Genomic DNA, 27,006 nt, shown 5'->3' on the forward strand with positions numbered 1-27,006 from the left:
ATTACAGAAGAAATGCATTGTGATTTAACAAATATATGTTATTCCTACAAAGATTGGAGACACAAGCAAAGTAAGGATTCATGGAATTTAAGTAACATAACATTCTTTGCATAATCAATAATCAAGAAAAGAATATAGAGGAACAAATGTATCTTAAGCTTTATATATGCCAGATGGATCAGCATTCTGAACAATCCATGGATGCTCAAGAAGCTTATGTAGTGGGAGGCGCTGGGAAGAATCTTTGACAAGCATCTGTAAATAATGTTGAAGTGTGTTCAGTATATGCCAATGATGGAGCATTGACGTTATATTTATGTATTTGCAAGTAATAAAAGCAACAAAAGATACCTGACTAATGAGGTCCTTGGCTGAAGATGAAACTATTGGTTTTGGAGGGAACTTCAAATCCACTTGCACAATCCTATGAATGGGGAAAAGAGTGAACAAGTTATGATAGGTACTCAAAAGAGGTACCCTAGTGAACAAGTTATGAAAAAGGAAACTTAAGTTTCAATCACGTTCTCTTTGTTTCAGAGCTCGGATTAATATTCTAAGAGTGTTCCTGGTCCCAAAAGAGGTACTCTTAGCTCAAACTGAAACAAAACTTGAACCTTTCTAAAATGCATCTCTTAGCTCAGAATTGAAAATTAACCAAAAGCCCTAATAATGTTCTCTAGCATCCGCAGCTCGGATTTACCTTCTAAGACTGTTACTCGGTCTCAAATGAGGTACTCTTAGCTCAAAACTGAAAACAGAACTTGAACCTTTCTAAACTGCATCTCTTACTCAAAATTGAAAATTAACCAAAAGCTTTACTCATATTCTCTAGTGTCCGCAGCTTGAGTTTACCTTCTATAAGTGTCTGAATGTTCTTTGGCCTCAAAAGGTGGGACTCCATAAAGAAACTCATAGCACAACACACCAAGGCTCCAGATATCTACACTGGCATCATGCTCTACACTTTCAACTGTGGAGAACATAAAATATAAGGTGAAACTTAGTTCAATGAGATGACAAACAGTGCAACATTACAGTGTACCACTTAGTTCTATGGTTTACTACATACCCATTTCAGGAGGGAGATAATCAAGTGTACCGCACATAGTACGCCTTCGGTTAAATGTATGCACAGACCATCCAAAATCTGCAATCTTTAGTTCACCCTGACAAGGAATCCGAATTGACTAGATAAGCACAATGAGACTTTCATTGAATAACCAAACGAGTACTAGGCATAGGTTAGGAATCACCTGTGCACCGATTAACAGGTTCTCAGGTTTGATATCTCTGTGTATGACATGCTTTCCGTGACAATAAATGAGTGCCCGAGCTAAAGAGGCAACATACTGCAGCAAAAAACATAAGCAACATATAAATCCATCGAACACAATACAGGCGCAACAATCCAATCGGGAAATGGAAAAGAAGAAACTCACGGTAGCAGCTCGTCTTTCGCTAAAGTATTTACATTTTTGCAGTTCTTTGTAAAGTTCGCCTTTGGCCGCATATTCCAGAATCAGATAAACACGTTTCTGCAAAAAGGTTGTATTCAGAAAACCAAATGTTAATTCATACATAACATTTTCAATTACATACATACATCGTTGAATCATCAATATAGGCTCATACCTGATCATAGAAATATCCATAAAGCCTCAATATATTGGGATGGCGCAGGTGACTCTGTATTTCCACTTCTCGACGTAGTTGATGTTCAACTTGAGATTGTTGTAGTTGGCTTTTAAAAAGAACTTTGAGGGCCACAATATGATTGCTCTGTTGGAAAAATACATAAGGATCAGCCTAGTAATATAATTACAATGGGTGAGCATTTGGTTTTTCCGGTCTATTTTGTCTGTTTTTCGAACTTACCGACCGAAAGGAGAAATGAACGAAAAAGGAATAATTGAAAAAAAGAAGAAGAAACAGACCCTTTTTTCTCTGGCTAAATAAACGTGGCCAAACTTCCCCCGTCCAAGAGGCTTCCCAATGTCAAAATCGCCAAGGGTCCATCTTTTCTTTTCAGCTGCCGGAACCTCCGAAGAAACCTATAATGGATATCAACAAATTAAAATACATACATAAAAGAAAATCCCTAACATTGTCTCCAAAAAAAAAACCAAATTATATTTAAAAGATCCACAACATTGTCTCAAAAAACCCCAAAATTTCAAAACCCGCTAATCCTAGATCTCAAAGGGCACAAAACAGGACGCAAATTTGTCAAAATTCTAAACTTTGAAACTAGAACCCTAAATCAACCCTATTGGAGAATTGAAACTTTCCATACGAAGAAAACCCTTATCGGAACTGTTCTCCATAAAAAACCCTGAATTTTTGGGCTTTCTTTGGTTCTTGAATGATTAAAAACAAAACACACACACACACAAAAAAAAAACTTCACCTTCTCTTGTTGTTGAGCCTCAGCGATCGCCATTTTTTTTTTGAAAGAAAATCTTGGGGGAGGCCTACAGAGTTAAAGAAGAGGGGTTATGGAGGGATCTGGGAGGAAGCCCCCATTGCAACGGTCGGATTAGGAAAATGTGCCACGTGGGAGGGAACGGTTGTTTTTTAAAATTGTCTTCTTTTGAGATCTGAAGAGGGGAGCGTCTCTATTATGAGGGAGAAGAGGCTATCGTCACATGGCTGTCATGTTAGCTAGTTAACGTCCTACGGCTACGGTCCTATTTATTTCCTTTCGTGGGCCAAACAAGGGCGTAAGTAAAAAATCAATTGGACTCGTCTCAAATTATTACGTATTTTTTTAAGGATAAACTACTTATTTAATCACTTAAGTTTACTCGCGTTCCTATTTTGATTACCTATTTTGATCACCTACTTTAAGTTTTCTTATTTTAGTCATTTTTATTAGATAAATCATCGATTTTAGTTTCTCTCGTTAAATAAATTATCAACTTTAATAACTCTATCGTTAGAGTGGGATGGATCACCAAACATAATGTTGGTGTGCAGGGTAGATCTAGGGGGGTTGGCAGGGGCCTAACCCCTTAAAATACAAATTTTTCTACTTAAGTTCTTTATAATTTATAAAATTTTAAATTAGTAATGATAAAAATTACATTTTGGCCCCCCAAAAATGATAAAAACTTGATTTAATCCTCTAAAAATTATAAAGATATAGGATATTAAAATGATAAATTTGTATTTTCACTATCATAAGAATATATAATTTAATTCCGTCCCCCAAATCTTTTTGACTTTGCCCCTGCCCCTTAAGTCATATTTCTAGATCTGCCACTATTGGCATGGCCTAATATAATAATAAAATTAACCCTCAATGTTTATCCATTTTATTAATTTGATCTTGATTTTGAAAAAAATAACCAATTTAACCCTTAATATTTGCACATTATAACAATCTGGTCATGATTTTAGAAAATAAGAAAATAAAATTTTAATTTTAATTTAAAAAAATAGAAATTCAAAAATTATTAAAACTTATAAAAATATATACTCAAAAAATTATAAAAAATAGGTTTAACCCAGCAACGCCATGAAAGGTTCCCTCTTTCTCTTTCTTTTTCCTTTTTATTTTTTTATCATGTGAATTTTGCGTCTTCGCTTTTTACTTGTGAATTTGCAAATTGTGTTCGATGAGCAGAGATGCAAAGGTATTGCAAGAGAAATTGGTGAAAAAGGCGACACAGGCGATGACAAGAGAAAACCATCAGAGCAAAAAAGTGGGAAGTAAAAATAATAAATAACAGTAGAAATTGGATTGTATGAGATGATTTTTTTCTATTGTTGATTTGACTAGACAATCAATGTCATAATTATATACTTCTTCATAAAAAGTCAATTACTATTAAATAGTAGTTAAATTATTTATCACAGAGAAAAAATGATCCATAACCTTCATCTATATATTATGTAATACCGATGAGAGAACATCATTAACTTTTTATTTGGGCTATGAATTATTGTTGTGAAATGATGCCACATACACAAAAGTCGTTTGCCCAATGTACCAACTTTTGATTACTTATCTATGAGAACTCAAGCTTTCATTTATATCAAAGTATACGAGTCACGCATGCATAGTCTATCATCTACTCAGGATTAAGGTATGCCACACTATGGTTGACACAAATTAATAAATTCATAAACAAATTTAGGATTTATTCTACTTGGGTTATGTCCAATGTACTGTCATTTTAGTCAGTCACATCTATGTTTCTATTTTTCAGGAGTCATCTACTTCGATACCCAACACAATGTATCTCCCCAATTAGACTTGATATATGACATATTAGTCTTTCTATCAATTGCTCAATCTCGATTAAACTGAGAACATATTTAGATTATCTATTAATATAAGTCGTCTTTCCACATTACGATCCGATCACATAATACCGCTTAATATTAGTTAAATGTTAGATACCAGTGAACTAATATTTGCTTTCATCTTGCATTGTGTGCAAAAATCGTTGACGTACGGCAATATATAGATATACTAATGAAACTGATGCATATTTCATTAAACCAATTTATTCGAAAAATACAATTACATATAGACGAGATCATACTACACCGAAGGCACTAGATTCGAACAAGTTCGACCTGGCAGCTATCACTGCTTTGTCTTAGATCCACAATTACGTGCAAGGTAAGCATAATACGCCCCCAGGAGCGGCGGACCATTTGGAATATTGAAGGAAATAAGCTTGCAAGTAGAGCTAGGGATATGATGATAATATGAAGGATCTCGAATTAAAAGTGTTAAATTTACTGCTTGGTTTGGTGTGTTTTTTATCCAAATTTGCAAGCATGCATGCATCGTAAATAATATGTTTTTTGCGGTTTATAATTTGTTTACATTCTCTTTTGTTTAGAGTGTAGCTCCACGGCCAGAGGAGGAGGCTTGGTCCCAAATGATAAATTTTCAGTTTTAGTCCCTTTAAAATAATACAATTATAACTGAAAATTTTAATGAAAATTTGTGCTCTTAAATCCGATATAGAAAAAACAAATCATCCTATATTATCGAGTTGGATCTGCTAGGGTTATTTTACCATCCATTTCTCTCACCTTCCTTACAAGTTCTCAATTCCTCTTCCTCTTTCATTTTCTCACTTTCTTGCCCATTTTTTTTGTCGTTGATCGGACCAGGCAATCAGAGCCGTTCATCATGTCAAATGATCGAAACAAACGCGAGACCATAACTCGGAGGCTCAACAACTCAGCTCCATCACCTCGCCAGACGGCCAAGTTTTTGACGGCAACCACACTGGGGGCAATGTTTCTTTTCTTGTCAGGGTTAACCTTTACTGGCACAGTGATCGCTCTTGTCATGGCGACACCACTCATGGTGTTGTTCAGTCCGGTTGTCGTCCCAGCTGGGCTAGCCATCTTGCTTGTCACAACCAGGTTCTTGTTCTCAGGTGGGTGCGGCGTGGCGGTCATCACCGCGTTGTCGTGGGTCCATAATTACGTTCAAGGTAAGCATAATACCCCGCCAGGAGCTGCGGACGATTTGGAATATTCAAGGATATGATAATATGAAGGATCTCGATCTACAAGTGTTGAATTTACTGTCTGGTTTGGTGTGTTTTTGATCCAAATTTGCATGCATACACCGTAAATAATATGTTTATGGGGTTTATAATTTGTAACATTACATGCTTTTCTCGGGTTCTCTTTTGTTGCTGATTAGATTCATTTTTGTTCTTATTTTTTTAAATTATTACTTTTTGTCTTCCGCAACTGAGTGTAATTCCACGTACACAGGCAGTGCCAGGAGCTTGGTCCAAATGGTAGAATTTCAGTTCTCGTCCCTTATAAAATAATATAATTATAAAATTACATTTAGTCTCAGAATTCATAATTTAAGTCTTACCTCCTTAAAAAATATTGGTCAAATTCTACTATTATTCCCCGTGTTATGCTTACATTATGAGTTTTATACTTTAATTTAGTTATTTTAGTCACTGTACTTTTTTATTTGGTCAATTTTAGTTTTATATTTTCTGAATTTTGGAATTTTAGTCATGACCTAAATAGTAATAGTTGAATTCATTTGGTTAGATTTTGTTATTAGTTCCTTGCTATGTATAAAGTTGTAAATTTAGTCAATGTTCTCTAATTTAATCATTTTAGTCTATATATTTTTAGAATTTTGAAAATTTAATCTTGGCGTACATAAAGACCATTAAATCAATTAACTAATTTTTTGTGAGTAATATATGAAAATAAAAAATTGGCTTGACATTTTATGTGTGATAATATATCTGCCTGTTGCCATATAAGATTTTGAAAATAGAATTTAGTAAATTTAACTGATAGCATCTAGTTAGGATTTAAATTTCAGAACTTGAATAATCTTATTAAATTATAGGGACTAAATCTACTAATATCATAGTTTAACCAAAAGTTCCCCGTAAACAGCTAAGTTCTACTGTCTACGAGCCAAAAACAAGGGGGTTAGTTTCTGCGGTCAACTTTCCAGCATTGAAGATCTCGAAAGTTCGCTTTGGATACCGGTTCATGTTAAAACCGGTATAGGGTTGGAGGACACGTAGACCAGCTATTTGTTATTTTATTTCTGGACGCGAGGTTAGAGGTGCTGATGGTCTGATCGATCGTAAGATATTTAGATAATTTTAAAATTGGGTTCTGTTTAAAAAGTAAATTTAATTTTTTGTCTAAGTTTAATTTAATTTAATAAAAATAAATCTAACTCGACTCATTATTTATTTATTTATTTATATTAATTTTTATTTAAAAATAACTTTTTAAAAATATAATATACTATAATAAATATTTTAGTATATTAAATATAAATTTAGAAAAATATTTTGGCCTGAAATTTTCGAAGGAGCCTTCCCACTTGAGGGGCGGATGGTTTGTTCCATCAGCAGTTATAGGTGAGGCCATCCGGTCCCCAAACCGCTGTTTGGTCAGGGATCTTTACTTCAATGAAATCTGGGCTTAAAAAGCCACATCCATTCGTGCACCGAAACAACAGCTTTTTGAGTTTTTCTCAGTCTATTGCACCATTCATAGTCGTTGCAATTTGACATATTTCGTTTTTAAACAAATATATTTACAAATTAATTTATTATTTTGTGTATAATTCTGACGATGGAATAAAAAGGAATTATACTACTATCATGCGTTTGTTTTGAGTTAATATTTGTTAGAGAATAAATTTAATTCCACAAATAATGTTAGAAATATTTTTATTTACGGGGTAGATCTAACCTATTTAATTCTGTTTTTTAGTTAATAGGAAGATTTTTTCTTCCAATCCGTACAAAAGGTGATTCAGGATGACATTTAAACGGTCAAAACACACTGAAATGTTAATCGGAACAAATATTATATTACTTTATATTGATGTAAGAACAATACATAAACGATCAATATGATTCATATCAAAACTGTATCGACAATAATGATAAATATATTTATTTAATTTTAGTGCCGCAATAGCTATATTAATAAAAAGACATAATAATTTATTTGATTCTTCAATTTTATATAAAAAATATTTTACCCTCTATTTAAATTTTCTCACCTTCAAAATGAATGAAAAATTAACGTTTGTTAACATTGTTGATGTAGCGTGCATGTGAATACCATGTAAACATTTAATTAATTTTTTAAATTCAATTAAAAATATTTAATTTTAAAAGAATTAATTACTTACATGCATACACATAGTTTACCACATAGATGCTACATCAACAAAGTTAATAAAGGTTGTGATGATTTGACAAACAATACAAGTTTAAGAGCTAAAACAAACAAAAAATTAAATGAAGGGCTAAAATGATTTTTTATAAAGTTAGAGGATCAAATAAATTATTATGACTAAAAAATTACTTAAAAACTTTACATTTTATATACACAAACAAACCCTTGATCTTTTAACTTATATTTAACCGATACAAGTGAACTCTTAATACACCTCCCACTTGAAAATAAAGGCTTTACTTGAATCCAAATCAAAAGGGTTATTTGAACCGAACATAAACGATGATTAAGGCAAAAATGGTTGACATTCCCAAGAGTTGGTTCAACATTTCTGAAAATTTGGTTACAGCAACGATTCTCCTTACATAAACAATTAACAAATGGCGGTTCATACAATCATTACTTATACATCTTAAACGACAATGTCTCAAGATTGCTTGGCAACATTCTGGTCTCGTAGCAGATACGATGGCAGATAACTAGGAATAATCAATGCCGATACTAAACACAGCACGACAAAGGCTACGACCCACCATGCATAGTAAGGGATGCCCAACAACAGTTCATCGCAAACTGAAAAATAAAATCGAGCTTATTAGCATACTAAGCATAAGACATGTTATCTTGTGAATATGAAACTGGTGTTTGCACGAGAAGGATAGGTCAAAGGGGTATATAAACGAGTGCCGAAAGAGATGGAAACAAACAAGCAAATGCCAGAACAGGTTGCATTTGATGATGCAGATGGCTTATTCAATATAACGTGGAAATGTTGCGAATCAGTAAAATGAAATGTCTAGGGAAGTAATGAAGAAGATTGAATCAGGTTCAGAATACAATGACAAGTTGCCGTGCGCATTGGCCTCACTTGTGAATTAATTGCAATGTGTTACTAGTCTCTAGGTGTGTGATATATCAGTGAATGGTATTTTCAAGCTGCCTGCAGCCATTTTATGTACTAGGTCCTACAACTGAAGCAGCTTATGATATCGTAGTAACATAACTAGCAGGGTGTGACAGCATATAAAAACTGAAACTACTCTCGAAATGGGCAGTAAAATTTTGAATTTATTCCACTACTCACTACTGTGATGTTTTATCTCAACCACTGCACTTTTCGTCTTCTTCAACCATATTCATTTTTCATCACCACCACCACCTATCATCGCATTTATTTCGGGATCTGCTTTATTTTTTTCCTTCCATCATTTTCATCACATTATGTTAAAACAAATTTGTAACTTTTCCCCTAACCAATTTCAAAGAACCCTCTGCAGGATCAAAAGGGCCTAAAAGGAGCTAGGAAATAGTTGGCTTACCTATATTGAAGATTATGAACTCTCTTTCCTTTGTGTTGGGTATTGCCACAAAACCTTCGGGCTCCACAGTCACCAACACGTGCAATCCGCCCTGAGCAAAACCGCGCTTCTTTAGCATTACTCTGTGTGTGTGTGTGTATATATATATATGTGAAGAATCCACTTACAATCTTACATTAACGTAAAGGGTTAAATCACTTTTCGGGGCCTGAACTTGACAGCTTTTCTCACATTGGGGCTTGAACCTTTTTTTTTTTGCTCAAGTTAGTCCTTGAAAACCCTAGAGTTTAGGCCCCAATGTGGGAATAATTGCCAAGTTCAGGTCCCAATATGGGACAAATTGCCAAGTTTAGGGACTAACTTGGACAAAGAAAAAGGTTCAAGCCTCAATGTGGGAATAGTTGTCTAGTTCAGGCTCTAATGTGAGAACAATTGCCCAAGTTCAAGGTCTAACTTGAACAAAGAAAAAAGTTTAAGCACCAATGCGGGAAAAGTTGCCAAGTTCAGACCCCAAATAGTGATTTAATCCTACTGTAAAACTAAAGTAGATTTACAATCATTGAATTTACCAATATAATTGTATTTGTCATATACTGCAGTTCTGAATTGGTTCAACATCTCTATCATATCAATCAAGAATACCGTCTTCAACATACATGATCAATGTGAATAGAACATGAAATATACCCATCGAACTCATACAAAAAGTTACAGAAGCATATAAAACTACTTTAATTCTATATAATATTTCAAACATTGTAGACTAAATTTGCATCAAAAGAAAGTTCACCAGCATAGGCCAAAACCTGATCATTAATGGAGTCAAGATTATCAGTCTTGAATATCAACTTCTCTGTATTCAACAATCTTCTGTTCCTGTTTAACCCAGACTCTAAATCCCCTTTCTTCAGTTGCAAAGAAAAACTAGCGGGAATCTTTCAATAAAAAATCAAAGCTCAGCTTTTGAAACTGAAAACGCCACAAATAGGCAAAATCATAGTAAAGAAATTACATACGGAAGCTGGATACGAGATCTTCACTTCGTACCAAGTTAATGATTTTAGACCTTGCAGTTTATAGACTCGAGAACCCAATTTAAGCGGCAAAGTTTCCGCCTTTAGCTCCTCTCCAACATTCAAAACGGCGCCGTCTAGCCTGCAAAAATAAAAAGAAGGGAAAACAGCGACATTCTTATCTTACAAGTGAAAAAAGATCAAAGAAGTGATTGACACAAAAATTGATCGTTTTTTTTAGGTTACTTGCATTTTCCCATGACTGAAGGTTGAGCTGCTAACAATGAAGATGACAATATAGATTGGGATGAAGAAATTGAAGTTAATTGAATGAAACATTGTAGATAAGAAGAAAATTTGGCTCCTCAAGCTCTTGAACCTGGCACACCAAAATCACAGGTAGGAAAAAAAATAAAAATAAAAATTATAATTGAATTAATGCCAAGAAGCAAAAGCTTTCAGCTTTCAAGCCCGCCAACTATTCGTCAAAATGTGTAAAAGAATAATTAAAAGAGCATGAATTGATTCCCCATTCGAAATGAATTTAAAAAAAAATCCCAAAACCCAATTAATTATGTAAAAATTTCATTAGGAGTTCATGAATTTGACAGTACTGACCGGAACCCGACACTCTGATCGGTCTCAGTTTGAATCTCTGTTCCAGTCACCGCAGTGAAAATTCTATTTCATATTTTGAGGAAAGGCGTATAGGTATGGCGTTTTGGCCTTTTAAAACAAAATCGTTTTCTTCTCGGAGGAAGGCTGGACCTGTTATGCTAATTGTTTTGGTCAAATTCTGCGGTTAGACCCTGTACTTTGAACAAGTATTGTATTTAGTACCTATACTTTAATTAATTAATTTTAGTCTCTATACTTTTCAAATTGGCCAAAATTAGTTCCTTTTGCTTTTTCAATTTTAAAAATTTAAAAATTTATTCTTAACCGAATGATAGTAGTTAAGTTTATTAAATTCTATTGTTAGTCTTATATTATGTATAAAATCGTAGATTTCGTCTATATATCGTTCTTAATTGATATATTTTTGAATTTCAAATTTCTAGTTATAATATAAATGGTAGTAAATGACATGATATTACACATGTAATAATACGATTGTTGTATCAAATTTTGAAAACAATAGAATTTGACTTAATGAGTTTAAGAACTAGGTTAAAAGATGCCGCATGTCCTTGTACTATTTGTAAATTTAGAATTTAGTCCATGTACTTTTTATTTTTAAGAATTTAATCTTTTACTTTCCAAATTTCAAAATTCATGATCAATCTTTAACACTGTTGAAATTATTTTGTTAAATTCAGGTTTATTATAATATCATTTTTTAGTTACATAGCTACCAAATGATTTTTTAATTTTAAAATGTCACGACAACAAATTTAACCAAAAAATTAACAGCGTTAACAATTAAATTTGAATTTTAAAATCCGAGAAATAAGACTAAATTCCTAAAAATAAAAATATAAGGACTAAATTTAAAAATTTTGAAGAATGCAGGGATTATGGCATATTTTAACATAATAGCTACCATTCTAAAATTACAGGGACTGAAAATACCCAAAAAAGACTAAATACACAACTTATACATAATACAGGGACTAATAGCAGAATTTAACCTATTTTATTTGCCCTTTATTGCTAACGAGAAAGTGAAAATATTAAACCTGAAAAACCCCCGATAAACTAACAATGGAACCCGCCTAAATCTGAAGCAAACAAAAAACCCCCCAAAACAGCAACTACTCGAAGAGTCTCCTCAAGGCAGCTTTCGTACGAGGAAGTTTTAAAAAAAAAATGGTGCGTAATTGTTTGGTTCTTTAATCTTGTATTGACTGGTTTCGAGAGGAGTGAATTTTTTTTAAATTTTAAATTTACTTTGTTTTTTTCGTGTGTTTGTGTCTGTTTCAGTTCTCAATCGCAGCTATTAACGACACAGATTCCAGAGGCCAATGGGAACCCTTAGCTCCTACTAAAGAAGCCCAGGTATGCTCCTATTTCTTTTTCATAAGCGTGACATTGAATGCAATTAATTAGAGTAAAATTCTGTTCCAAATTTCATTTTTTTTTTCATTTTTGCCTCTGTTTTGAATCTTATTTATGTTCATAATGTCAATCTCAAGTTTGACAAAGCTAAGGTAAAAACAAGAAGTTGCTTTGCTGTTGTGATTCTGTGAATTATTTTTTGGGGTTGGTTGAACAATTCGAAGGCTTTGTTTTTTGGTTCCCTAAAGAATGAATTTAGGGTCCTTTTTTGTGTTTCAAAGAATAAAATTAATTTCTTGAATCATATGTTGCAGGAATTCCATCTTACACAAGCTTACCATGATGGGCTTCTCAAGTTACAGGCTAAAGACTATGAAAAGGCTCGCGAACTGTTAGAATCCGTTTTGAAAGATCCTCTTATTTCAAATGCTGAAGTATCTGTTTGTTCCATGAAATATATTTCAGCTGCAAATGCTTTAACATATAGATATATATTATATCCTTAAAATAATTATTCTTTTTTTCTAATTTATTCAGGTGGATAACAATACTACCGACGGTCATCTGTTACAACTCAAGTTAAGATCTATCTCATGGACTATATCTTGCTTTGTTTTTAAGTAGTTTCCTTGCATAGTTTTGATCTTAGAATGCAAAGCCACTACACCTAAAGTCATTGGCTTGAAGTTTTATGTAAATTGTGTCCTATAAATTTCTGTTAAGGTTTCATTTTATAATAGTGTTGATTAATTCAAGCGTTGCTCTGGTTTGATTAAATAAAATTTCTGTGATTTAGATTTATGTGCTAATTGTATGTTTCATTATGACATCTAAATGTAGTAAGCATAAATGTTAATGTATTTCATCTAGCTCTGTGCAGATTTTTGGTATTGAAGAATCTTGCCACTGTTTTTCTTCAACAAGGTTCAGGTCATTATGAGAGTGCTTTGCGTTGTTATCTTCAAGCTGTAGAGATTGATAACAAAGATTCGGTTGTCTGGAACCAGCTGGGGACTCTATCATGCTCAATGGGTTCATTGAGTATTTCACGTTGGGCTTTTGAGCAGGGACTTTTGTGCAGTCCTAATAATTGTGAGTATTAATATGCTTCAGTCGTATCCTGTGTTTGCTTCTCTTTTTGTGCTCTGTCTGCTCAACTTTCATGATGCATACAATCCATTTATATTGTGTGTCAGGGAATTGCATGGAGAAACTGTTGGAAGTTCTCATTGCCATTGGTGATGAAGTTACATGCCTTTCTGTTGCAGAGTTGATTTTAAGGCATTGGCCATCACATTCTCGTGCTTTGCATGTCAAAAATACTATTGAGGAAACAGAATCAGCTCCTTTTGCTCCTAGAGGTATAGATAAGCTGGAACCTAAACATGTACGTCTTAAATTCCATGACAAGAGAAAAGCACCTGATGAGAATCTAGATGAAGGTACTGCACTCAAAAAGTTGAACCAGAACATAGAATTGCAAATTGCAGAAGCTTCCTGGGCAGCTCTCATTGATGGACTCCTGGGAATTTTACTTCCGCTAAATGGTTGTGGTTCTGAGGTCGGGACTGGAAAATTGTACAGATCTGGGGATGTCAGGTTAAGCATTCTCTTCCCTCCTTGTGCCGAAATTGTGATGGAGCCTGTGGAAAAGAAAGAACCTACTTTAGCTCCTAGTGGTGAAAGCATGCCTCCCAGTGATAATGACTCTCAAAGAGCTAGTAGCTCGAAAGAAAAAGAATCAAATCTTTTGGAAGAACAACCACAGGAGAGACGGAGTACTCGTCTTGAAAGTCTTAGGAGCCGTAAACCTGGCAAAGAAGAATTAGATTTTACTGCAGGTAAGGATTTGGCCAAGATTGTGCTTCAATTACTTGAACCTTTTGTCATCAGTAAACCAGACAGCAAAGGTTCTGAAGTTATTGGTAATTGTTCTGTCTCATGTGCTGATCAAGCTAATTCCTTGGATATGGAAAGTAGAGATGTTGCTAATTTTGTAAGAGAAACTTCAAAAAATTATGGTGCTTACCATATAGGTCACTTGCTTTTGGAACATGCTGCAAGTAAAAGCCTTGTGTGTCTAGATGCGCACGTCAAATTCCTTGAGTTGGAGAAGCTTCTAAGGAATTGGGGGCAGGATAGGACTCCTGAATGTAGTCTTTTTCTCGCCGAGTTGTATTATGACATTGTGTCTTCTCCTTCCAATTCCAACAATCTATCTGAATTCTTATCAGAGGCATCCTACCATCTTTGTAAAATAATTGAATCAGTAGCTTTAGATCATCCATTTCATTCGACATTTGGGAATAAGAATTTCTCTTCATTAAAGAGTTTCCAAGGGACTGATGCAATATCACCTGATAGCTCCATTTGTGAAAGTTCACATTTAGATAGTTCCTTGTTATCCAACAAAAGTCCCTTCTGGGCTCGTTACTTCTGGTTGAGTGGAAAGTTATCTGTTCGGGATGGGAACAAGGCAAAAGCTTACGAGGAGTTCTGCATTTCCATGTCACTTTTGGCAAAGAATGAAAATGCAGACAATTCTTGTATGGTGCAGCTGCCGCATTGTAAGATTTCTAAAGAGCTAACTGTTGAAAGGATTCTTCATGAAATCAATTTGTTAAAGGTTGATTTCTTGTTGGAGAAGACTCTAGGTGAGATGATTGAGAAAGAGGTGTTTGTGGAATGTGTAACTTTGCTTGCTCCTCTTCTTTTTTCTGCCAATTCTTTATCACCTTCACTGGCATCTGACCCAAAGGGTGATGGTGTTACCCCTGTTGAACTATCAGCATTAGATATATTAATTAAAGCTTGTCAGAAGATAAAGCCAATGGATATGGAGGTGTATTTGACTAGTCACACACGAAAGCTTCAAATACTCATGGCACTAGCTGGAATGGGTGAATGTGTTGCTTTTGGTAAAGCCTTTCATCAAAAGTCAGTGCCAAAAATGCTTTCTGGTCCTGAGATGGTATCAAGTGACGGTACTAGCAAGCACTGGAATGACCTGGTTACAGAGGAAGTGAAGGAGATTTTACAATGTGTTTCACAAGTGAAAAACTTCATTGATCAATCTGGAGAGTCTGTAAGTAGTATTTTCCATGCATAAATGCCTGTTATAATGTTTGTGTAGATTTAGTATTAGTTACTCTGGAATCCATGAACTTCAAGTAAGATCCATGAATGTGTTGCTAATAGGATTGAGGAGTGTATTCTTTATCAGAAACTTTAACCAACTTAACATGATCATAGTTCTTCAATATTTGAGAAATATATTTCTTCTGTTTTTGACTCATGGTTAATATTTAAAGTAGAATATTTCCATTTACTTCCCTATACTGCATCTTGACTTCATGTTAGCTATGGTTGCAGAATGGCATTGGTTTAGTTAGCATCTTTAGTGACCTTCAATCACTGCTTCTGGCAATGATGTACAACATTGCAAACAATGTCTTTTGCAAGAAATCCTCTATGCAAGTAAATGCTGATCACCTGGAACAAAAGCAAAGTAATTGCTTCATTGATGCAGCCATTGCTTTCTGCAAGCTTCAACACCTTGACTCTTCAGTAACTGTTAAAAGCCAGGTGAATTTTCCATTAGTTTTCATGAAGAAGAAATTGCAACTCACTCATTTTTCTATTGATTGTTCTTTTTCTCACAGCATTTGTTTGCATATCTATATATCTTTAAATTCTGTTTGCTGTTTTCTTGTCTTAGGTTGAATTAATTGTAGCAACTCATGACTTGCTTGCTGAATATGGGCTTTGTTGCGCGGGTGAGGGAGGTGAAGGGGAGGAAGCAACATTTCTTAAATTTGCAATAAAGCATCTCTTGGCCTTGGATATGAAGCTAAAATCCAGTTTTAACTCTTCAAGCAGGGAGATAAGTCCAGATGACAGGCAGCCAAGCAATGATAATGATTTCAAAACATCAGAAAATGAAATAAGTTCAGATAAGAAAGGTGAGAGAATGTGTGGAACTCATAATTCTGAATCTATTACTGCAATGAAGGATGATATTGAAGGGATTACTTCTAAAGGAACTCCATCTTTTTCTGGCCAAGAGAAAGACAATGCAATAGCACTTCAAAAGCAATGTACTAATGTCGACAAAATCAATCTTGGAGAAAAATGCGGTCATCAGCTTGATGAAGGTGACGATGAGCTCAGTGAAGATGAAAAGGAGGAACTTGAGCTAATTATAGATAATGCTTTGGATCAGTGCTTTTTCTGCTTATATGGTCTTAATCTTAGATCTGACTCATCTTATGATGATGAACTGGCTGTGCACAAAAATACTAGTCGTGGTGATTATCAGACTAAAGAACAATGTGCTGATGTTTTCCAATATATTCTTCCTTCTGCAAAAGCTTCTTCTGTAAGTAGTTTTTCTTTCTTCACAAACTCATACAAACTGACACAAACTTGAATGCACTGGGGCCTATGCATGTGTATGCAAGACGATCTATATATATATTAATTATTAAAGTTATTATCTAATTATGATTTAGGTGACATTAGCTCAATTACATTATTTTATGTTTCAGAGAACTGGATTGGTCAAACTTCGCAGAGTGCTAAGAACCATACGTAAACACTTTCCTCAACCACCTGAAGAAATTTTGGCTGGAAACATAATAGATAAGTTTTTTGATGCTGATTTATGCGAGGAGGAACTGTCGGAGATGGCTGGATCTGAAGGTTATCTGGAGACTGTAACAAAGATGCTTTTTCCTGATGGAGGAAACCTCAAACAGTACAAGGCATCATTATTACGGAGGTATATATTTGTGTTGTTCTGATAGTATGCTTCTTTGTTTCTTTGTCAATTGTTAAATGTATATGTTTTCACTTCACCGATATGCTATCTTTGCGTGTAATTATGGTTGCAGCTCTGAGCCATATTTGGATGTCTATAGCAATCTTTATTATTTCCTAGCACAGTCTGAAGAAATGAATGCAACTGATAAATGGCCTGGCTTTGTTCTCACCAAGGAAGGGGAGGAATTTGTTCAGCAAAATGCAAACCTCTTCAAATATGACCTGCTCTATAACCCCCTACGCTTTGAGAGTTGGCAACGTCTTGCAAATATTTATGACGAGGCAAGATTTATTTTTATGCCATCATTTTATTAGTGAAAGATGCACAGACTGTTAAAACCTTACTATAATGTGGTTTTCTATATTTTCCTAGAATGGGATCAAATTGTTTACAAAATTCTCTTTGGCTTCTGTTAAGTAGGAGGTGGATTTGCTGCTAAATGATGGGAGTAAGCACATAAATGTATCAGGATGGAGGAAGAATATCACTTTGCCTCAGAGAGTTGAGACAAGTCGGAGGAGAAGTAGGCGCTGTCTATTAATAAGTCTGGCTTTGGCTAAGACATCAGAGCAGCAGGTAACTCTATGCCATTGATTCATATGCATCTTGGACAATGGTTTGGATTTTAGTGGTCATTCTTATACATTTGACGTTTATATTCCTTATACTGGTGATCAAATGTCATTTCTCAAATTTGTACACCACACCACAATAGATCTTAACGTGTGAGTTAGTAAGAAGGGATAGAAGAAGAATGGGTCCCATTGAAAGCATATTCACTACGTTATCACTTATTTTGTTTATTCTTTTGGGAGGTTCCTTGATACAAATAAAATGCTGTGGACATTTGTTTAGTATGAGGCTTAATAGAGATCGACAGTCATAAAGAGAATATGTGAATTTTATTCTTGGTTTATATTTATATGTTTGCTTAATTTGTATCAATTTATTGCTAATTACTGTGTAACTTTGCATTATTCTAGTGTGAGATACATGAACTATTGGCATTAGTGTACTACGACAGCCTTCAGAATGTTGTTCCCTTCTATGATCAGCGATCACTTGTGCCCTCAAGGGATGCAGTTTGGAGGATATATTGTGAAAACTCCATGAGGCATTTCAAAAAAGCCTTAATGCACAAGTACTTCTGTTTTTCTGGATTCTTAACTTTCCACTTTCTATCTCACTTTTTATTTTTTAGAATTAACATCATAAAATGTCTACCTTCAGCTGACTCCATTATGTTATAGGCAGGACTGGTCACATGCATTCTACATAGGAAAACTCTGTGAGAAGCTTGGATACTCATATGAGACATCGTTGTCCTATTATGATAAAGCCATTGCTTTGAATCCATCAGCTGTTGATCCTTTCTACAGGATGCATGCTTCACGCTTGAAGTTACTCTGGAACTGTGGAAAACAAAATGTTGAAGTTTTAAAGGTTTCTTTAATCCCCCTCCCTCCTTCCCTCTTCCTAGCAAGTAAAATTAAATTATTTGCCTTTCCTTCTCCGTTTTAACTTCTTTAACTTGAATCTCTCATGGTTTAATAGTTTACAGTTTTTTGTTTCTGGACTTGCACAGGTTGACAAGTTCACCAGATAATAGTTATCAACTGAACTCTCATTGATTGTGTTCTAGGTTCTCTCAACGTATTTTTTCAGTCAATCTTTGAAGGATGCTGCAATGAACATTATCAGCAAAATAACTCCTGAAACTTCACTTTTGGAAGAAGATAAATTGGAAAAAACAGAGAAAAGGGAGGAGGTGTGGAACATGCTCTACAATGACTGTCTTTCCGCCCTGGAAATTTGTGTTGGAGGAGATCTGAAACATTTTCATAAGGCCAGATTTATGCTCGCCCAAGGATTATATAAAAAGGGGGGCAGAGGTGATTTGCAGAAGGCTAAAGACGAACTTTCTTTTTGCTTCAGATCATCTCGGTCATGCTTTACAATAAACATGTGGGAGATTGATGGCATGGTGAAAAAGGGAAAGTATGGCTGCAACCTATATTTTATGTTCCAAGCAATTAGATTGTCATTACCTAGATATTGAACCATTTCTCTGCTTTAATGGACCAGTCAAGTTTCATATTTTACCATTTTCATTTTGGGGTGGGATGGGGGCGGGGAATGCTAAAAATCGGGATTTTTGATGGTTGAGATGATTTTCAATATGGTATCCTTTTAAGATGTTCATGTCTTTGATGTTGATAATACGTTTAGCGACTTATTGGCTGTTATTATATTGATCTAATCTCTTTCATTCTTGTATGTTCCTTTTTGGGGAAAAAAATCAGGCGCAAAGCACCAGGCTTAGCTGGGAACAAGAAGGCCCTTGAAGTAAACTTACCAGAGAGCTCTAGAAAGTTTATAACTTGCATCCGGAAATACTTGTTGTTTTATCTGAAATTGTTGGAAGAAACTGGAGATATCTGTACTCTTGACCGGGCTTATGTCTCCCTTCGGTCTGATAAGCGGGTAACCATTCAATCCTTTAGAAACTTACTTTGATTTGTGTGTTTTGTTCAGAACATAAATCTCCTATCGGCCAATGCATCTATTCTTAACAAGATTCAAGAGTCTATATGCTCTTTAAGGATCGTGAAGGGGGGGGGGGGCGAGGGAATGAAAGAAGGGAGCAAAGATCTATGTTTGCAGTTACATTATTTAGGTGTAATCATTGCAAAAGTCATACCCTCGGTTAATACTATTTGTTATCTGATTTTTTTTGCACTCAGTTCTCCTTGTGCATTGAAGATCTTGTTCCAGTGGCACTTGGGAGGCACATCAAGGCTCTAGTTTTATCCATTAATCAAGTTGAGACTGCTGCTACTGATCCTGCATCTAGTTTTGAGCATCAACTAGAGAAGATATTTGGTTTGTTTATGGAACAGGGTACCTTATGGCCTGAGATCTGCTCTTTGCCTGAGATTAGAAGTCCAGAAATATCCGAAAGCAGTTTATATGGGTAAAGAGTGTTTTCTGAGCGTGTTATTTACAAATTCTTAGAATTCATGGAATCTTTAGCATGTAACCTTTAGTATGTGATAATCAGGCAACCTGCGCTGCCTGTCCTTCAACTGTAACATAACTAGTGTCTTTCCTTTTCATAAAATTCTAATAGTTGGTGAACTTGGCTCAGGTATCTTCACCAGTACATTGTGTCGCTGGAAAGAAATGGAAAACTGGAAACACTTGAAGCAATAAATGAGAGGATCCGGAAACGGTTCAAGAACCCAAAATTGTCAAATAGTAATTGTGCCAAAGTTTGCAGGCATGCCTCTAGTGCTTGGTATCGTTCTATTATAATTGGCTTGGCATCAATCACTCCTTTGCAATCTGGATTCTCGAATGAGGTTCAAACTCTTAGCCAACCAACAGATGGTGTCGTGGAAAGCAGTCAGCAGCTTTGTGTTGATCTGCAAACACATGAAATATGGAATTCATCATTCGAGGACTCAACTCATTTGGAAAGTCTTCAAGCAAAATGGAACCCAACATTGGCAAAAATTAATAATATTGTGATAAAGAAAGCTTCTGATGGAGATTTGGAGACTGCCAACACTTTGCTTAGAAGTTCATATAATTTCTATCGCGAGAGCTCCTGTGTAATGCTCCCTTCCAGTCTCAACCTTTCTTTAGTGCCGTCTCGACTAGTAAAAGAAAAGCAATTTCCGTTGAGCATAGAAGGGGTTGAACCTCTTGATCTAAGCATTCCAAGGAAGCTTTTGTTGTGGGCTTATGCGCTGTTGAATGGCCGCTATGCCAGCATCTCGGTCGCTGTAAAATATTGTGAAGAAAATGCTAAGGTGTGAAAGTTTAGAAACTTTTTTAGATTGCTAGAGCACACAAGATTGTCTTTTTGCTTGGATAGTGTTTTGAGTGTACTTGTAGTTCTTCGTCAAGAACGAAAAATGGTATAGGTTTAATGGATTTCACTTTTAAATATCTACTGAAATAGAGAACAATTGTTAGCACGAGTAAAACTTACTGATTGGCCTTCTTTTGTTCCACAGTTGAAGATGAAAAGGGGAGCTGCAACTTCTTCAGCACCTCAAAATACGAACACTAGCATTGCTGCATCCAGCCATACAGGTTAACTCTACTACTCGAGCAATTGATTACTTTATTTATTATTTCTTTTCTTCAAATGGTTCGATGACTAGTAGACCTATCACATTTAGCATCCATGGAAATGCAGCTTTATTAGCCAACAGTTCATTTGAATAGAAGAGATAAATAAACCCCATGTCTTCTTATCTTTATGTTTTACCATTTCAAAACTTGGAGACTACATTCCCCAACTCAATATAACCTCTGATGAACTTCCAGCTGCCGGTAGCGGCAAAGAAGCAGCAAGTCACGGTGGAGGCAGTGAAGTGGAGACAACTGTGGTGACATCGGGGCCACCTGTTGTAGTGTCTGAAAGTGATAGCAGACATTCTGCCAATCCACTTCCATCGTCGAGTGAGGGTCAAAGAAGCTTACTCATGGCTCCACAGCTTCATCCCTGTAACAACAATGAAGGGGAAAGGGGAAGGAGCAGTGTTGGACACGAAGGAGATGATACTAACAAAGGCTGATTTTGTATAGTGGATTGATTGTTGTAAAAAAAATGTCATACATTTGTTACAATTGAAACTAAACTGTACTTAGGTTGAGTTTCATTATTATAATTGCAACGGAGGGGCAATGGTTTTGCTTAGTGAAATTTCTCAAAATTTAACTTCGTTACAAGTAGTATATGATAAGAAGATGCCGTTCAATGAGTACAAAGTAATTTACTTATAAATATAACATGACATGTGATGAGGTTCAAGAAAAATTATATAAAAAAATGTTTGGAGTTTAAAGTTAAAATTTTATACTAAAATAGTTTAAATTGAATTTTAACTTTTAACATGGGTCAAAAATATAGATTTTCTATTTAATAAGGAAATTAAATTAATAGTATTTAAGAGGAATTAAAATTATAATTGTACCATTTAATCAAGTTAAATGCCCGATGAAATATGATACTTTTATATGTATGTTGTTAAATCTAATGATAAGTTCACCATAACATATATATTACAAATGATCTAAAGGAGAAAGCGGCTAAGAGTTTTGTGTTGACATAAAAAAAAAAAAAAAAGACAATATAGGATGAATCCTTTTTATAATTATTGTTTCAATGCACTCAAATCTACGGTTTTTTACACTAATAATAACGTCGTTGTCAATTAAGTTAAAATTCAATTAACTTATTTATCAAAATTTTAAATCTTATAAAGTGGCGATTGTTATCGTGACTACCCTTCTCAATAGCATCGTATCCAAGGTTTGAGTTTATCTTCCCTGGAAAGTGAAATGACTTTAACAGTGCACTTAACACTTGTTTAACAAATTGTTTGTAAATCTTAACCTATTCGGTCTGCAATAGTATTTTTATTTAAGACGTGTACAGTGAAATGGATAATTTAGGCATGTTGGGTCAACAAAAACCTTTAAGAATAACATTCTGGGCCGAGTAAAAAATTTAGGCTCAATATTTGCTTCTGGGCCTGGAACCCAAATTAACAAAAGCATTTCACCATTCATGGCGATAACATTGCAGATAAGAGTGGTAGTGTAGTTACTGTATCACTTTCTCCAATCCAATAACCAAAGGCATCACAACAATGGGGAGCAGGGCTCTGCTGATGCTCACAAACTTCAATTTTAAAACCACTGTTTCTTCTTTTGGTTCTGCTTCAAACCCTTTTTTTCTTATTAAAAATAATCTCAGAACCCGAAATTTCTCCACCAAAACAAGGTCTTCTTTGCAGCCACCGGATTTGCCTGGCTTGGCTGAGACTGCTCGAATTTCACTCGCCCCAAATGAGGTTCTTTTTGCCCCCATTTTTATTCACTTCTTCATTCATTTTTAATTTTTTTTTTTTGGCTGAAGTTGATTTCTTCAACCCTTTTTTCCTTTGGTTTCAGGTTGAAGAATTTGCTCCCAAAATTGGACAAGTGATAGACTGGTAATTTCTTTTTTTCAATTCAAGTCAAAATTGATATTCGATAAGTAATTTAGAGATGTCCCTACAAACTGGGTGCTGGGTCTTGGGTTTTTATTAATGATTTTTAGCTGTTATTATTTATCAGGTTTTCCCCGTGATTCTTGTAAAGATAAAGCTTGTAGAAATACTTTATGGTTATTATGCTCCAAGTATTTACTTATAATCAACGATGTAATCACCATTTTATTAGCTCAGAGGATGTAATTCTCATCACATTACAACTTGAAGATTGGAAAAATAAAAGATGAAATTTTCTTTTAAGTTTTGGGTTCTTTATTGCAGGTTTGGGCAACTTCAAGCTGTTGATCTTGACAATGTCGAGCCTGCTATTAGAGCAGGTACTTAGAACTCATTTATATAAATTGGTATTCTTTCTTGTTTGTTGGTGTTGCTATTGCACTGTGCATTTCTGATATGTGTTCGAAGGAGAACTAATCGAGCGTAATTGAGGCATTTATTAACATACAATGAAAGGTAGTTTTTATACAGTTGCTTGGTTCAGTCTTGGCAAAGGTGCAAACCATGCTTTAGGTGCTAGGACTCCTAATAGTCCAAGGCGCAAGGCACAAAAATTGTTCTTTTTCAAGCAAGATAAGGCGTGTTTATATATGCACCATGTAAAGTAGATTTTAAACGGTTGATTGATTGTCTGTTTTAGTTGTCATGCAGTATTCTTTCTTGTCCTAAACACTCTACAATCTACATGGTGGTCTAGTATTGTTTCCTATAAAAAAGTAATAGTTGTAGTTAGGTATCTTAACAAAGCGGGGACTGACAAATGTGCAGTGATAGATACAGTTTGTTCTAAATATTAAGCTCTAACAAGGTTTTTCGCCAACTCTATTCTAAATTATGATTTTGGTGCTTCTACTATGCTCAAAGTTGGGATTTACTTGCTATTAAACTACTTGGACTAACTAATCACATTATAGAAGTAGAAAAGTCATATTATGCCAAATTAAAGTCAATATTCCGGAACTTCTTCTTAAAATTACCCTTCTAACTCATGATGCTGATTTATTTTTCTGTGTTAGAAGGGTGTTGTTAAGAAAAATCCACATCAGCATTTTAACCAGAATCACTAACGGTGTTAACTATTTAGAGTAACTAATGATACTATTAAAGAAAGAGTCCAAATCATGCCACATTCAAGTATAGTGACTATATCTCAAATTTTAGTCTAGTAGAGGGACTAAGAGCATAATTTGACCTCTGTAAAACTACTATGGTTTGAATGTATAATTAATGTGGAGTAATAGATGTGTCCTTTTCTAAATCTTAAGCTCTAACAAGCTTTTTGCCATTCTATTTATTCACAGACACTGAAGGTGATAATTTGCGTGAAGATGCTCCTCAAACATTTGAGAACAAGTGAGCACCTGCACTGTGGTTTCTGAGTTGTAAATTTCCAAGGGGTTACTGTCCAGTCATTTTAACTTTGGGTATATTCTAAACAGGGAAGCGCTGATAGCGTCTGTTCCAAGTTATGAGGAGCCATATATCAAAGTTCCCAAAGTATTGAACAAGGAGTGACACTATTTGGGTACTATATTATACTCAGTTTGATTCCGAAAGAATTGAATTTCATAAAAATGACCTCGGGTTATCAATTAGATTTGCTTCTCAGGAGCATGATTTCACCACATAATATTCATGCATTGATGTCTCTGTGCAGAACAAGTAGAGCCATTCATACACTTAAGAAAAAGGGTGCATCTTAATTTGCAAGAGAACATTGAGTACTATGAGGAGGGCAGGAAGGAAGCTTTCTCTTGTAACAAATGCATTTCGGGTTTTCCTGATGCTTTCAATGTAGGTGAGCATTTGTTTCTGTTGTGTTTTATTTTGCAAGCAAACTGTTGAAATCAGTCATCTTAGGAAAGGAAACTTGATGGCATGTTGTCTCCCAGTTGAGGATTTAATGGAATAACTGGTTTAGTCATGGAGATGACTTTTTCGATCACTTCTTTTTCTTTTTTGATAAAAGGTGGGGGAGGAGTTGTCCAATTGAACGTAGGTCGCAAGTCTTTTGCCACTGCACCACGAGCTCGATTGACAGCTCTTCATGATCTTGAATGTCATTATTATACTGGTTGGCTAGAAACTTATACCGGTGTAAAATTAACATGGTTTTACCCACTTTCGTAACTTCTTTTATGATTGATGTCTTAACAATCCAACTGTCACAATTCATGTTCCATTAATATAGGACATGTATGTCAAGTTTGGAGTAAAAAAAATTATTAACTATTTGTTTTATATAAAAAAACTTTTATATGTTAAATATATATTAATATAAATAATATTTTAAATCGATATAATAAAAATATCGGATTAATTTGAAATGTTACATGCGTGGCAAGTACAATTATATTGACATATTCAATGATTGGATTGTTAAAATATCAATCATAAAAAAAGTTATGGAAGTATGTAAAGTCATATGAGTTTTACATAGATGTAAGTGGATCCCTCCCTGTATAGCACCTTAACTGCGTTTCTGCTTCCTTCCAGCAATTATCATCAATCTTCTCCTCCTACAGTCTGAAATTACTTTTGCATAAGAAACTTGGGACTTTGGAAAGCACCCATGTCAGGTGCTCAAAGGCAGCAGCGATTGTGTAGAAATAGTGGCATTGTCACCCTTTTCTGGTGATGACATAGGTGGCCAAAGTCCCGAGATTGCCTTCTACATCATAGTAAAACAGAAGACCTGTAGCTGGTTCTAGGTCTGGGTCTGGCAAAGCCGCTTGTGAAGTGCAACCTACCAGTGGAATCGTGACCGAACGCTACAGCATGAAGCTCCAAATGCTGCTCAGCTGGGCAACAATAAGTTAACTATCGTATATACTATCATGTCTTTTGGTGTCAATATGTTTATGCAAGTATCCATCATTTACTTGTCACTTAACAGAGTATGCAGAAACCTGCACGTTTTCAGGCAACTACTGAAGAACTCTCTTGGCATGCCATTATAGATTTAATGATCATTGGTAATCACAAGTTTAAAGCAACACAAATTGGTTAAAAGGGTGCCCATGGTTTTAGAATATGGTAACATATACACAACTAAATAAAATGGACTATGTAGTTGTTTTTTTAAATTCAATAGGATAATTATCTTATTGAAAAACTTTACCAGTGAGATTTAAGAAATTGTGAAATGCTTTAATAAAAAAGCACCACATGGTAGCCCTCCTTTATTAGTGTTAATGTACACTACAATTATCTTATCATATAGGGCCATCGTTTGACATTGTCAGTATTCTACAAATGGACTAAAATATATATTCTTTTTAAATACGACGTATGGATAACTTCACTTGTTTAATAAAAATTTTCATTGTCAATGTAGATAATAATTATCCTATATAGGATAATTATTCTCTACTTAGTTTCAAAATGTTATCATGTGTCTTTTTCTTTTCATTTTTATAAAGGCATATGATGACATCTTAAACCTCTTGGGAGTGTATAGAATAATTCTCTTAATATATAGATATATGGATTATTACAAAATCGAATAATGACCCGTGTTTCATTTATTTATTTTTAAAATCTTTTAGATTACCATGATCGTCATTTTAAATTGGTTTTCAATTTTCAAAATGTTCTAATTACATCTTCAAATTATTGATATTATATCATTCCATTATTGAAAGCATCAATTTAACCATTAAATGTCACATAAAATCTTATATGGCATAATTTTTAAAATGAAAATTTTAAAGAAGATTAAAATGTTGCTCATAAATTTTAACATTAAAAACTAAAAGAAAAACAACTAAGACTTTTACAACATTCTTTTTCACTTCATTTTAGACCATATCACGTAAAATTTAGTGTTTCATTTAACAGTTAAATAAAAGATTTTGTAACAAAAGAATCTTATTAATATAAAATCAGATAATTTAAAGATGGAATTAAAATGTTTTAAAATTTGAGTAAAACTCATTTTGTGCAATTAACCCAATTCTTAATTATGTTGTGAGAGATGCATATGCAGGCATGTACCAAAGGATTGTTGATTCGTAGTTGTTTGACAAGTGGGTGAGAATAATAGTAATCATAATGGTATAGGCCCC

The 27,006-nt window shown here is 34.5% G+C and overlaps 5 protein-coding genes across 10 annotated transcripts; 3 read left to right on the plus strand and 2 right to left on the minus strand.

Annotated features, from left to right (window-relative positions):
* Window position 1: 1 nt before the first annotated feature.
* On the minus strand, window positions 2-2,576 carry LOC105761235 (serine/threonine-protein kinase Aurora-1). The gene is made up of 9 exons (XM_012579024.2): window positions 2,408-2,576; window positions 1,935-2,051; window positions 1,633-1,779; window positions 1,440-1,535; window positions 1,254-1,349; window positions 1,070-1,166; window positions 853-970; window positions 352-424; window positions 2-255 (listed from the first exon to the last, which is right to left on the minus strand). The coding sequence occupies exons 1-9, from the start codon at window positions 2,438-2,440 to the stop codon at window positions 154-156; spliced, it is 879 nt and encodes a 292-aa protein (XP_012434478.1). The 5' UTR covers window positions 2,441-2,576; the 3' UTR covers window positions 2-153.
* A 2,477-nt stretch (window positions 2,577-5,053) lies between these two features.
* Window positions 5,054-5,933, plus strand: LOC105803247 (oleosin Ara h 15.0101). Its single transcript, XM_052633556.1, has one exon. The coding sequence runs from the start codon at window positions 5,153-5,155 to the stop codon at window positions 5,516-5,518; it is 366 nt and encodes a 121-aa protein (XP_052489516.1). The 5' UTR covers window positions 5,054-5,152; the 3' UTR covers window positions 5,519-5,933.
* Window positions 5,934-8,246: 2,313 nt separating this feature from the next.
* Window positions 8,247-10,707, minus strand: LOC105803238 (uncharacterized). The gene is made up of 6 exons (XM_052633555.1): window positions 10,670-10,707; window positions 10,302-10,430; window positions 10,055-10,193; window positions 9,829-9,973; window positions 9,039-9,129; window positions 8,247-8,292 (listed from the first exon to the last, which is right to left on the minus strand). Exons 2-6 carry the CDS (start codon window positions 10,388-10,390, stop codon window positions 8,283-8,285), a joined length of 474 nt encoding a protein of 157 aa, XP_052489515.1. The 5' UTR covers window positions 10,391-10,430; window positions 10,670-10,707; the 3' UTR covers window positions 8,247-8,282.
* A 1,025-nt stretch (window positions 10,708-11,732) lies between these two features.
* On the plus strand, window positions 11,733-21,582 carry LOC105804698 (calcineurin-binding protein 1). 4 transcript variants are annotated; one of them, XR_008197538.1, is made up of 19 exons: window positions 11,733-11,863; window positions 11,975-12,049; window positions 12,364-12,483; window positions 12,587-12,627; window positions 12,930-13,141; window positions 13,246-15,134; window positions 15,422-15,634; window positions 15,768-16,427; window positions 16,597-16,829; window positions 16,942-17,152; window positions 17,292-17,447; window positions 17,855-18,012; window positions 18,122-18,314; window positions 18,514-18,869; window positions 19,175-19,355; window positions 19,616-19,845; window positions 20,020-20,794; window positions 20,894-20,972; window positions 21,210-21,278. XR_008197538.1 is itself a non-coding variant. In XM_012637518.2 (19 exons), exons 1-19 carry the CDS (start codon window positions 11,861-11,863, stop codon window positions 21,458-21,460), a joined length of 5,928 nt encoding a protein of 1,975 aa, XP_012492972.1. In that variant the 5' UTR covers window positions 11,733-11,860; the 3' UTR covers window positions 21,461-21,582. The 4 variants fall into 4 exon arrangements, 3 of the variants coding, with proteins under 3 accessions (XP_012492972.1, XP_052489070.1, XP_052489071.1); XM_012637518.2 differs by having other exon boundaries at window positions 20,020-20,686; window positions 21,210-21,582; XM_052633110.1 differs by having other exon boundaries at window positions 12,364-12,440; window positions 12,974-13,141; window positions 20,020-20,686; window positions 21,210-21,582.
* Window positions 21,583-22,466: 884 nt separating this feature from the next.
* On the plus strand, window positions 22,467-25,918 carry LOC105761010 (glutamyl-tRNA(Gln) amidotransferase subunit C, chloroplastic/mitochondrial). 3 transcript variants are annotated; one of them, XR_001123617.2, is made up of 7 exons: window positions 22,467-22,741; window positions 22,842-22,882; window positions 23,204-23,259; window positions 24,241-24,292; window positions 24,379-24,464; window positions 24,597-24,737; window positions 25,436-25,918. XR_001123617.2 is itself a non-coding variant. In XM_012578690.2 (6 exons), exons 1-5 carry the CDS (start codon window positions 22,538-22,540, stop codon window positions 24,452-24,454), a joined length of 429 nt encoding a protein of 142 aa, XP_012434144.1. In that variant the 5' UTR covers window positions 22,467-22,537; the 3' UTR covers window positions 24,455-24,464; window positions 24,597-24,863. The 3 variants fall into 3 exon arrangements, 1 of the variants encoding a protein (XP_012434144.1); XR_008197539.1 differs by lacking the exon at window positions 25,436-25,918 and adding an exon at window positions 24,909-25,060; XM_012578690.2 differs by lacking the exon at window positions 25,436-25,918 and having other exon boundaries at window positions 24,597-24,863.
* Window positions 25,919-27,006: the final 1,088 nt, after the last annotated feature.

The sequence above is a fragment of the Gossypium raimondii genome, chromosome 7 (genome assembly GCF_025698545.1).
Source record: "Gossypium raimondii isolate GPD5lz chromosome 7, ASM2569854v1, whole genome shotgun sequence".
Lineage (NCBI taxonomy): Eukaryota > Viridiplantae > Streptophyta > Magnoliopsida > Malvales > Malvaceae > Gossypium > Gossypium raimondii.